The sequence below is a fragment of the Microtus pennsylvanicus genome, chromosome 19 (assembly GCF_037038515.1).
Source record: "Microtus pennsylvanicus isolate mMicPen1 chromosome 19, mMicPen1.hap1, whole genome shotgun sequence".
In the NCBI taxonomy this organism is placed as follows: Eukaryota; Metazoa; Chordata; class Mammalia; order Rodentia; family Cricetidae; genus Microtus; species Microtus pennsylvanicus.
The window spans coordinates 35,125,191-35,137,892 of NC_134597.1; the positions used below are offsets into that span (position 1 = coordinate 35,125,191).

At 43.8% G+C, this 12,702-nt stretch overlaps 2 protein-coding genes across 2 annotated transcripts in view; both read left to right on the forward strand.

The window, feature by feature from the left end:
• Positions 1 to 12,702, forward strand: part of LOC142838452 (M1-specific T cell receptor beta chain-like) — a 320,262-nt gene that overhangs the window by 303,022 nt on the left and 4,538 nt on the right. Inside the window, exon 3 of the mRNA XM_075953931.1 lies at positions 11,876 to 11,931. Coding sequence (XP_075810046.1) covers positions 11,876 to 11,931 — 56 coding nt within the window. The remainder of the gene's footprint in view (positions 1 to 11,875; positions 11,932 to 12,702) is intronic.
• Prss2 (serine protease 2) lies at positions 747 to 4,011 on the forward strand. The gene is made up of 5 exons (XM_075953423.1): positions 747 to 816; positions 1,734 to 1,890; positions 2,747 to 3,000; positions 3,389 to 3,525; positions 3,809 to 4,011. The coding sequence occupies exons 1-5, from the start codon at positions 777 to 779 to the stop codon at positions 3,956 to 3,958; spliced, it is 738 nt and encodes a 245-aa protein (XP_075809538.1). The 5' UTR covers positions 747 to 776; the 3' UTR covers positions 3,959 to 4,011.

Genomic DNA, 12,702 nt, shown 5'->3' on the forward strand with positions numbered 1-12,702 from the left:
ATATGGGATATTTATAATTATTGCAGTTGTCTGGGGCCTTGATGACTCTTAAAAATGACACGCGATGTTAACAAATGCAAAGGGAAAAAGAAAACCGCATTTCGGGTGTAAGTATTCCATCCCTGTAATGTATCCAGGAAGAGCCTACTTAAGTTTCCTCCATGTTGTTCAAGACCCCTGCAACCCATGAGCCTAGTTAGAGAATAAAAAATAGTTGAAAGCTCAGACTTGTAAGGAACTCTGCACCTCCTGCTTTTCCATCTTTACTGCTCTAATTGTGGACCTCAGAGCCTCGGGGCCCTCTAATTTCTTCTTCCTAGTCAGTGGATGCATTGGCTTCTCAGGTGAAAGGCTTAGGCCAGGCTGTTTCCCAACAGCCTCACTAGCTAGCTACCAGAACTAGGACATCCTCAAAATTTTTTAAATTAACATCCACAAAGTCAGAGGATTTCTAAGGGTCCTAGACACTTTCTTCCTAACACTCATTCCCTCAGCCTTTGGAATCCCACTGTGTAGACGAGTGTGTGGGGGGGGAGGGGGGGGCTTGACTTCCTCTGCTTGCTCTCACTCTCTGGCCTGAGAAAAAACATTTCCCTGTCACCTGTAAGTCCCCTAGTGTCAAGGGTACCGGACATCAAAGCTGATGCAAGACTCTGGGAAACAGAAATGTGCAGTTGTGTTTGTGCAGGACAATGACCCCTTCACTGTTATGCCTTCTTCTCTCTAGGGAGCTATAAAGACAGTCTTTCTCCCCATACTCACTACCTTCTGCCACCATGAGTGCTCTCCTGATTCTGGCCCTTGTGGGAGCTGCTGGTGAGTTCAATGCCTTTCTCCAAGCTCTTTCCAGCCCACTAACTAGAATGTATGAACTGTCCCAGTGCTGTCTCTCTATCTTCTGATAGTCTCCCCAGCCTCGCAGATCTTCTCCCCATTTTCATCTTTCTCACTTCCCCTTTAATCTGCTCTCACCACCGGTCTTCTCTGTAATTGGTGCCAAAAGCAGGGGCTATTGAAAGGTAGGCCTGGCAGAGGTTCCGTGAAATGAGCCAGCATGCCCACTGCTTGGTCCCAGTGAGTCCGGGCTACTTCCCCCATAGATATTCTCAAGGAAAAGCGTGCCTGAAGACACAGAAAACATATTTTTCTCCAAGATTTGACCATTAGAGTTCTGCCAGGGTCCTGCCTGTTTACTGGGGTTCTAAAGTCCTGAGATAAGGTTAATCTTACCAGTCACACACTGAAAGTTAAGAAGTGCTGTTACATTGCCCAGTTGCTGTGCTCTCCCCGTGTCTAAGGTGGCTGGGAATTCCTTTCTGTTCTGGCCTCAGTCTATAGTGCTGATTTCTGCGGGGAGCTGGCCTAGGTCAAATCATCCTGATATTGCAAAAAAAGCCAACATCCATGTGGCACAAACAAGTAAAGGAGGCCATGGGCAAAACTGGCTTCTAATGGGATCCCACTAAATGTGTTCTTAGGTAGTTCTCACTGTCTCAACTCAGATGCTCAGAAGAGATCTGAGCACTGTGGGAACCACCTATCTGTCCTGCAGATCCCAACACTGGGAAACCCTAGAATCTATGTTATGTATTGGAGACAGAGTGATCCCAGTTTTCCTACAGTCAATAGGCTCAGTAAGAAATCCTAAGGGTTTAAGCTGCCACAGAGCCAATGGCTTCACCTTCTAACACCCTGATAAATTGGCTTGTTTTCATTTCCTATCTCCATTCAAGTTGCTTTTCCTGTTGATGATGACAAGATCGTCGGAGGATACACTTGCAGCGAGAATTCTGTTCCCTACCAGGTGTCTCTGAACTCTGGGTACCACTTTTGTGGAGGTTCTCTCATCAATAACGAGTGGGTAGTATCTGCAGCTCACTGCTACAAGACGTAAGTGATGGACCTGGCTGCAGAGCCCACAACCTGGGTCATATTTAGAACATAGAACTTGAGCAAGTAGTGAAGCTGTAAGGTGAATGGGGAAAGTCATGAAAAAAAGCAATTTCTGGCAGAAGCTCTAATTATCATGAGCAAGAGTGAAATGTGATTCCAGAATAGGAAGCCTCTCACTTCCTCAAACAAACTCACAATAGCAAGGATCATGGGTCATTAAACCAAGAAGAATTTATCATGCTATCCTAGAAACCTAGTGAGAAAGTTAAGCAAGAACTTTGTATAAGGACTACAAGCTAAAAAGAGTAATGAACTCCAAGGTTTCAGAAATACAGCTAAATATTGGTGAAATCAATGCAGTCTCTACTGTATGTTCTCAGCCCTGAGTGTGCATCACAAAGACGATGAGGTGTCTTAAAACACTGAACCCAGGCTGAGATTCTGGCTCAATAGTTCTGGAGTTGAAGCAAGAATGTAAATTTCTCTCGGGGTCACAGGATTAGGGCCCACATACTAGTTTTTTAACAAAGTGAGAAATATTATTCATAGTTCCTATTGTGGCTAACAAATATTCAGAGAGTGGGGTGTGAATTAAATATCACCTTGGGTCCACATCCCTGGATATATGAGGGGCTGTGGTATGGCAGATTAAAAACCAGTTCAAGCTGCACCCCTTTATTTTATACCCTATGTACCGACAATCTCTGTAGATAAAGAGGCCAGGACGCCTAACCAGAAATTGTCCACCACGGAAGAGCTTTTCCTTTAAGGCAACCTGAACATGAACCTTTGGAACCTTGGGTTTTGGAGTAACATACAAAACCCTCTCTGCCATATCTTTTCTTTCCAACAGCCGCATCCAAGTGAGGCTGGGAGAACACAACATTAACCTCCTGGAAGGCAATGAGCAGTTCATCACTGCCTCCAAGAGCATTAGGCACCCCAACTATAGTTCAAGAACCCTGGACAACGACATCATGCTGATCAAGCTCTCATCCCCTGTGGCCCTCAATGCCCGAGTGGCCCCAGTAGCTCTGCCCACCTCCTGTGCACCTGCTGGCACTCAGTGCCTCATCTCTGGCTGGGGCAACACCCTCAGCTTCGGTGGTAAGTAGAACCAGTCACCTACTACATCCCTCCTTTCCCATGTTTTCCAAAACTAGCCATGTCTCCGGATTTGAACTTATTGACTTTTATGATGCAAATATGTTTGAAGTGCCAACTAGAATAGAATTATATCTGGTACCAAATGGATACAAAATACCAAGAAGTTCACCCCTGTAAGCTAAAGAGGGCAAATACATGCTGCTATTATACTGAAAAAAGAATCAACAATGGTCATTTTATAGATTTAGAAAGCTATAATTCTTTGCTAGAATTTATAGTCTTAATGATCTCTCTTGTGGTTACCAATGGTGTTCAGAAATAAACTATTGCTCCTCAGGGTGTTCTAATGCATATTTCTTCTTTCTTTGATCATTACTTTTCCCCAAAGTGAATAACCCAGACCTGCTCCAGTGCCTGGATGCCCCACTGCTGTCTCAGGCTGACTGTGAAGCCTCCTACCCTGGGGAAATCACCAATAACATGGTCTGTGCTGGCTTCCTGGAGGGAGGCAAAGATTCCTGCCAGGTGATTGGCTCCCTTTGCTTATGAAGCCCCTGTTCTCCTGGAAGTGGGATTTGAAAGTTTAATGTTGTGAGACTAGAAGGGATCAGGGGCAAGTGAGACTGTGGGATCAGAGGCAAGTGAGATCTACTCCAGATATAATTTCATCTCATTAGTAAGATTAGAGGATGTGTTTCAATGAAAAACAAATGGATTCACAAGGTATCTAGAATGAGGTCTTAAGGTAAGAATAGAGGTGATCCTTTTTCTTTATGACCCTTCTTTAAACACTTTTTCTCCATTCCAGGGTGACTCTGGCGGCCCTGTGGTCTGCAATGGAGAGCTGCAGGGCATTGTCTCCTGGGGTTATGGCTGTGCCCTGGCAGGAAGTCCTGGTGTCTACACCAAGGTCTGCAACTATGTGGACTGGATTCAGAACACAATTGCTGCCAACTAAAAATCCACACTTCCTCCTCAGTCCCACATGTCAATAAAGTGCATTTGCTCTCATTGCCGGTTCCCCTGCCTGACCTCTCTAGCATCATAGCTCTGGGAGGAAAGCTCTTATCTGAGACCCTGAGAACAGAGTCTCCATGAAAAGTTATCCTTGACTGCAAAATGGACCTCATGAGATAATCAGCAGCAGCATATGAAACACAAAAATAATTTTAGTGAAATCGTAATGGCGAGTTTATTTCATTTTACTTTTTCAAAAAAATGTCATATCTGAATAATAGAGCTAACAATTTTTCTTCCTTAGTTCTTCAGTGGGGCTTCAAGTTGTAATGATTGTTGTGGTTCACAAGACCACTGATTTTTTTGACTATGGCAGAAACTCTTTGTATCCAATGTAAATCTTAGTGATGCTGACTCTACATAAAGAAAGTGTTCATGCCAATGCAGTTCTACTCCATCCTAAGAGTGGGGGTCCTTAGATAAGGTCTCACTGGGCAACCCCAATTCCGACTGGATCAAGAGGAATTTCCCCTTTTCCCCTCCCAATTTCCTTCCCAAGACTCATTGTTTTATCCCATTCCCAAACTCTAGCAGACATCCCCCTCTACCCTGCAGGCCACTTCTGCTACAGAAGCAAACAACCTAACTGCAGATCTTCAAGTCTCCTCCGCAACCCAAGCCACATACAGCTCTCCTCCAAGTCCAATCCCCCAGTCTCATCCCCAGCGCTGTAACAGACCACCAGGTGCAACCTCATTTCCCTCCCTGACCCTGTGTCTGGTGAAAGGGGTTTTCTCCTCCAACCTTTTTTACCCCTCCACTCACCTCTTTCTCTTAGTCTCCACACCAGCAAACATTCCCCTGGGAAACCACAGGAGGCAGGCAGTCTCACCTCCACCTCTGTAGCAGATCGCATGCTGTAACCTCCCCCTACTCCCTGTCCTGTTCCATCCCTGTCCTCCCCTCACCCTTCTCCAACAAACAGTGCAGATCTCCTCAAACCTCCTCCCCACTGTTATCCCAGATTCTGACTCCAGCAAGCTTCTCTGGGAGCCCACAAACAATACCTACCAGAGAGGCAAGTAGATCAATGAAGCAGGCAGGTGAGCTTCAGACCTTCATGCTCCCTCCTCTCCTCCATATCCAAGCTCCCAGTTCTGGAGCATCCTCAGTTCTGTAGCAGACTACCTGTTATGGACTCCCCTCACTCTTTGCCCACATTCCCAGTGCAGATCCTGGTGAACTTCTGGATTTCCTCTCTCCTGTAGACTCCCTCAGTGCCCCCACAGCCTATCACATTCCTAATTGTCATCTTCTAATACCTAGGAACACATTTTGCCTAGAACACTAGTGGCCACACCTATCAGGATGCCAGAGGAATTTCCTACCGGGCAATGCACAAATACCACACTCTCCTAAGAACTAGACAGGGCAGCAGAAATCAAGGAATTAAACCCAAACAAAACAAGACTAGATATCAGCAACTGGATTTAAAATCTTTCCAAACCCTAAATACCAGCACAAAAATACAGTCAATAGCAACCAGGACAACATGCTTTGAATAGAATTCAGCAACCCTACTATAGTAGGTTCAGAGTATTTCAGCGTAGCTAAACTGCAAGAGCAAGACATTAAAATACCTGTGTGAATATGAGAGAAGTCCTTTAAAGGAGAATGAAAAAAAATCCTTAAAGAAATCTATAAAAATATTTTCTGGGCCTTTGAGCTGTGACTCTTCCCCTTCTTCTATCCCTATTATTCTTAGGTTTGGTCTTTTTATTGTGTCCCATATTTCCTGAATGTTTTGTGATGACCACAGGTCAGGGAACCCTGATTGCTCTTAGGGCTGATGAGGGAGGGGGACTTGATCAGGGGAGGGGGAGGGAAATGGGAGGCGGTGGCGGGGAGGAAGCAGAAATCTTTAATAAATAAATAAATAAATTTAAAAAAGAAATCTATAAAAACTCAAACAATGGAAGAAAATAAATAAAAGAGTTCAAGACTTGAATGAAGAAATAGAATCAATAAAGAAAACCAAACTGAGGAAAATTTAGATATAAAAACTCAGAAACTCAAACAGGAATTTCAGAAGCAAGCCTCGCTAACAGTATACAAAAGATGGAAGAAAGAATGTCAAGTATTGAAAACATGACAGAATAAATGGTCAAAGAAAATGTTAGATCTTTCAAAAGAAAACATGGTACAAAACATGTCCAGGAAATCCAGGACACTGTGAAAAGACCAATTTTAAGAATTATAGGAATATAGGAAGACAGAGAAAATATTTTCAACAAATCATAGAAGGAAATTTTCCTTGTGTAAATAAGAAGACACCTATCAAGGTACAAGAAGCATTCAGAGCACCAAAGAGACTAAACCAGAAAAGAGAGTCCCATTGACACATAATGGGCTTCCCTTGCGGTTCTTAACCTCTGAACCTGACTCTGAACGTCTTGACAAGAAATATTACCTTCATTATCCCAATAACAGTGATTAAAATAAGCCTGGTATGCAGTGATTAAATGAGTAGAGCGTTGAAGAAGAATGGAGACAAATGTGATAGAAGACAACTTTTCAGAATGGTTCTGAAAGAACATCCCTTGAAGAGCAGCACCAGAATCAGGAGGACTTAGCAAAGAAAGCACTAGTCTGCACTAGGCAAGTATTGAGTAAGAAATCTTGGGGTGGGCTCAGTAACCTGTGCTTTAGTGAACCTTCCAGGCCTCTCTCATCTTGATGAGACCCAAGAACCAGTGTGCTAGCAATGCTCCTGGATGCCCAGTATATTACTGCACACTCTAATCCCAGCAATAGGAAGGTGGGTACAAAAGAATACAAGCTTGTATTCAGCCTGGACTGAATAGTGAAATACCAAAAACTTGTCAATAAAATAAAATAAACCACACTCTGCTGTGTTTGCATGAATTATCTCACTTAGTCCCCACAGCTGCCTAAAATAGACATTTTTATTATCATTACCCTTACATATAATGATATTTATAGCTTAAAAGGCTTAATAACGTGTCCAAGTCCTCTAGCCAGAAAAGGTGACCGTCCAGTCAGACGGGAACCAAGATTGGACTTCCCAAGAAACAAAACTATCAGCTAGGTGCAACAGCCCCAGAATTCAAATAAGGAGTCTTGACAAGTGTGACCTTTTCACTATTTGCTAACTCATTTTAACTTCTTCATGTTTTAGTTCCTGAGAAACCCACCAGGACAGGACGGGCTTAGAGAAACACATTAATATTCTAAAATTCTCAAAATTGTTCTTGTGTAAAACGCGTTTGTGTGATTCGCCATCTAGCTCCCTTACGACAAGCACACCTTTTTCTATCTTTTTCTTTTTGTTTTTTTCAAAATGTGTGACTCAGGCTAGCCTCAAACTCATGATCCTCCTGTCTCAGCCTTGCCTCCTTCTGCAAATCCTACCAGCTTGTGCCACCATAACCAGCTCAAACACACACCTTTAAAAAGAATCTTTTCCTACCCCCACAATGTTTTGCACACTCTTCTTATTCCCTCTACTGGCTAAGCCCAAATGGCAATTACCTAGGACAAAACAATAAAGTAAAAGGCCTGTTTAGGGATGCATACCTATATTCCAAGCACTAGGAACCTAGAGGCAGGCAGATTTCTGTGAGTTCAAGTCCAGTTTGATCTACAAAATGAGTTCCAGGACAGCCAGAGCTACATAGTGAGACCCTGTCTTAAGAAGGAGGAGAAAGAGAGAGAGAGAGAGAGAGAGAGAGAGAGAGAGAGAGAGAGAGAGAGAGAGAGAGAGAAAGAGAGAGAGAGAGAGAGAGAGAGAGAGAGAAATTGAATAAGGAAAGGTTGCCCCCTGCTGTCCATATATATGAATGACTACAACCTGATTTCTGGCAGGTTAAAAAAATCAATTGATGAATGAACTAGTGAGCAAGTAAATAAAAGGCAGATAGATAGATGATAGATAGATAGATAGATAGATAGATAGATAGATAGATAGATAGATAGATAGATAGATAATAGATAGATGGATAGACAAATGGATGGATTTTTTTTATTTTTTAATATTTAATTAAATTTAGTCTCAATGCCCAGATGAGAAACCTGGGAAATGCCACCAGAACCCATAGCTCTAAGACACATGGTCCTATCATCTTCAAGGCCAGGAAATATTGAGATACCCAGCTACATGATTAAAAGGAAACTCTGCTTAATGAATAAATCATTGCTAGGAAAGTGTTGTGAGAAATCAAAAGGTGAAAAACTAGATCAAAATAAAATGTGTAGCTCAATGGAAAAAAGAATGAGGAGTAGATTTTACCACCTTCCAAACGATCAAAGTGACTGACTTTTTTACTCAGGCTTACAGTGGAGTTGTAAGATCTGCCCTATTGATGAGTCACACAGACTGTCTCCCCTATGCCCTGCATCAGTTCAGGGCCCCAGGAGCTACCACTCTGGGGTTAACCAAGTTTTACAACTTCCTGTTTGGCCCAGGAAGTAGCAGGCCTCCTGCTGTGACAAAGGCATACCTAAGAACATCTTCTGGTTATTTATTTAACTGTGTTAGCAAACTCCTTCCTAGAGACTTGAATCAGAAGCTCGAGGGAATTGGCTAGAGATCTGCACCCTGACAAGCTTCCTGAGGGGCCCAGGCCTCTAGGAGCTAAAAGATGGTCACAAAACAGCTTCTTAATAAACCAATCTTTGGAAAAAGTAATACCTTGAAGCTAAGTACTTTTTTCAGCAGATTTTCATATTTTTAATATAAAATGACATTTTATTAGTTTTATTCCCTTTGATACTTTTTTTTAAAATTTGAAACAAGTACTATAAGTATATGGCTCCAAAATTGAAATCCTGCCATAGAATTAGCACTGAGAAAAGGGCTGTGCTCTGTTTCTGTGCCACCGTTTTTTGGGAGTGACGGCCTTAGATTCCCTGACATTGTCGTTGGGGGTAATGGCCTTAGTTTGCTTTGTCTTTTTATCCGCTTTTCTTTTTGGTTTTATTTTGCAGTTCTGGGGACTCGAACCCACGGTCTCCATCATGCAAGCAATTATCAATGAATTGCTGTCACCTTTCTTTCCAGATTTCTTTATGAAAAGTCATATAAACAAGTCCATTGGGATGATCTTTAGTTAATTCTTATGCCCGGCCCCATGAGTTCAACCAAAGGCCACCTACACCGATGCAATTCCCCAGTTTGTTCTTTACAGTTAACAGTGAGTGTGGGAGAGCACACTGACATGACACAGTTATTGCACACTCTTTTAACTGTTTTAATTTCTAAGCTTTCTGGACTTTTAGAGACGAGCTCTTTCTCTGTAGACCAGACTGGCTTTAAATTCATAGTGATCTTTCTGCCTAAAATTTCATTTGCGTGCAATTGTACCTACAAGGTCAGTTTCCTGGGGTGAGACTTCTGCGTGAAAATAAAAATGAGAACGCACTTGTTGTTTCTAGTTATTTTCTATACGGGTTGATTTTATCATTTTGTATTTCTGCTAGCAACAAATAAACTAACATCTTTATTTCTCTACGAAGTCACAAAGAAAACAGTCTCTAATAGCCCAATTTTCAAATCGCTGCAAGGCATTCTTTCAATGTGTTTTCTTGGTATTTTGGTAATACCACGGTGAGAACTTTTCCCTCTGCTTAAGCACCATTTTGATTTTTTTTCTCTAAAACATCTGCTATTTGCCTTTGTTTTTGTTTTTTGAATTGAGCTGTCGAATTATCTCCTCATTGATTTTTAGTCCTAGTGGTGAGAATTGCAAATATTTCCCCAGGTTTTCATTTAGCTTTTAATTCTGTTTCTATGTCTTATACAAATGACAAAATTACATAGTCAAGTCTACCTTTTCTTCACCTGAGTTTTAAGTCATTACTTGACGGGCAATGGAAGGAAACATCATGGGGTGTGGAGGGGATACGCAGGGCATGCAAGGGCAGGTTGGATTTCAGAGTCAGTTCATCTGTTGTCGAGATGGAGTCTCAAAGTGAGGACCTATCTGTAAATTGGCCAAACTGGGCTCAAACTCATATATCTGCCTGCTTCTGTCTCTCAGTGCTACGGTGTGTGGGCTTCCACTCCCTGCCAGACTCATCTTGAGCCAGGAAAATTGAAATATCTACCAATGCTTTGAAACGTCTTCAGAGAAGACTACAATGCAGCGACAATCACATGGCCTGTGAACATATGAGAAAGATTTCCAAATTGTCTCTATGCAGCCTTCATGGAGACTTGTCCCCGTCTTCCTTGTCCCGTCTCCTTTATGCTTATGAGTTTAAATATAACATCTGTGGTCACTTCACCTCATTTCATACCCATTCCTGGAAGGACGGTGCATCTTCGCCATCGTTCTATGAAGTCCAGAGTCTAGTCAACCCTGGATGGAGAAGGCTTGAGCCCGTCACAAAGAGAGAGAGTCTATATACTGGAGTCTTACTCTTGGGAGTCAGCAGTCACCTCTGGGTGAAGCACCACCTTGGGGCACAGACAGAGCCCGGCTAGACTGGGGCTGTCACTTCCTCATAGAGTGAGTGGTTCCCTTAAATGATGACAACCTGAGAAGGGCGGATACTAGAGGGGATCCAGCCCCTTCAGTAAACAGCATTGCAGTGACGCCCAGCTCTAAGAACACAGGACAAACAAAAGAAGGCCAGGGGCCAGGAGGAAACTCCCTGTTGGTGCTCTTCTTCTCACCACCTTGCACAATGGGGGAAATGTCACCTTCCTTAGCTTCAACTCCCCTCAAAGGAGCAGCTGTTCTGGTGGTTTCTTCCAGCCTCCAAGGGGTGGACCTATGGGTGGGTCGTTTTTGTATAAAGCTGTAACATTGTGGGGACAGGGGGCACGGTGATTCAATTCTATGGGAAACCTTTACAAAAACCTCTCTGTCTGTCCTAAGGCCCACAGCCCTCTGCTTTTCTCCTAGGACCCAGGCCTAGAAGTGTTCAGATCCAGAATGCTTCCACTCCACCTCTGCTACCTGCCAGACCAAGATGATGGAAAAGAATAGGGCCTAATCAACGAAATTCTCCTATTCAAAAACAACGCAAACATAAGAAGAATGACTTAGTAGCCCCAGAGGCAGAGGCTGCGGGGACACCGTTCAGACAACCATTTTGGAAAAAGACCACCATCATTGGAAAGGTCAACCAGAGTTGAACAGTTCTGCAGATTGCTCAAAAAGAATCATGGAGATCTCAGCTCTAAGCTGGTCCTAGGAACCTGTTCTCTGCAGGCCTCCCTCATTTTGATGGACCCTCAGAGAGAGACGATATAGAGAGAGCATCCTTCACAAAAGAGATGTAGGTCCTACTGGATGGAATCTGCTATGTTCTACATTCCCACAAATGTAATATCAAAATGTTATGGTGTACAATATCATAAAGCACACAAGGGTATTACTCCTCTTAGGGTCTTCCAGACACTAGCCACAACCATCGTCTCTTCGCACCTTAAGCTGGTTTTCCTCCTTGCCCCACGGCACTGTGCAAACACAGAAGTTTTCTTTGGTAAAGGAACCAGGCTCACGGTTATAGGTAAGATATCTTTCAGGTAAATCACCAGGACAAGGTGTGTCCTCGATGCCCATTTTCGGGTACCTGTATTCTGTTGTGCAAATTACGACTACACCTTCGGCTCAGGGACCAGGCTTTTGGTACTAGGTAAGGCCTAAGGGTGTTTGGGTGTGGGATGGAAAGGTTGACTGTGTCCTGGGAACCAGAAGAAGGAGCTAGCTCATGGGTCTTGCTTGAGGGAGAAACCGGCTACTACCTGGGACGACATTCTAGGGAGGCTGATTGCACAAAGGTGCTTTGAAGGTTCCAGGCTGGGTCAAGATGAGCCTGGGACAGAGGACAGGAAAGAGAAAGGAGGTGGGTTCACAGAGAGTGCAGAGTTTTGAAGTGGACTTGGGAGGCTGTGTTCTGGAAACACGCTCTATTTTGGAGAAGGAAGCCGGCTCACTGTTGTAGGTAAGTTAGGTCCCAAGGGCTGTGTCCCAGAGGCAGCCTTTATCTGGGGTGCCTACAGTGCCACAGTGCTCATCTGACAGGAAGATCTAAATGTCTGTGCTCGTGCTTACAAGCAGGGAAGAATGTCCAGTCTCAGTATTTCCCAGGCCGACTACGTCAACCCTGGGCACCCTGCCGAGTGCAGGATCCCCTGGGAATCAGCTGCATATACTGCCCCTAGTCCTGCTGTCTGGTCCTCTCACACAAATAGAAGACAGACATCAGAGAGGAGGATGCATGGACCCACCACAAAAACTGATTGGCAATTTTATTAGTTAATACTGCAAAGTTGCCTGTCCTTCCACTGCCCAGAGATCAAACCGTCCTCGGGGATGAGGGAAGCTAGCTGGCAGGTGGGCATGGGGAGGACGGACAGAGAGCAGGAGACAGTTTTACCACCAGGCTTTAATGTTGTGTTCCAACGAAAGATTATTTTTCGGTCATGGAACCAAGCTGTCTGTCCTGGGTACGTAAAAAGTTTCTTTCTCCGGAGGGTATGTGGTAAGTCTCGGGGTGCAGGGGAGCTCCTTGGAGAAGGAAAAGAGAGCAAACTTACCCTAGGTTGTGGCTCAGAGAGGATGAAAGGGTGGAGAACGTTGTGTTGTGGCGTAGCCCCGGGGATTCTGTGTGGAGACATAGGAAGGTCCCAGCAGTTCCTCAGGGGTTTGTCACTCTCATGTTGTATTGTGTAACAATCAGGCCCAGCATTTTGGAGAGGGGACTCGACTCTCT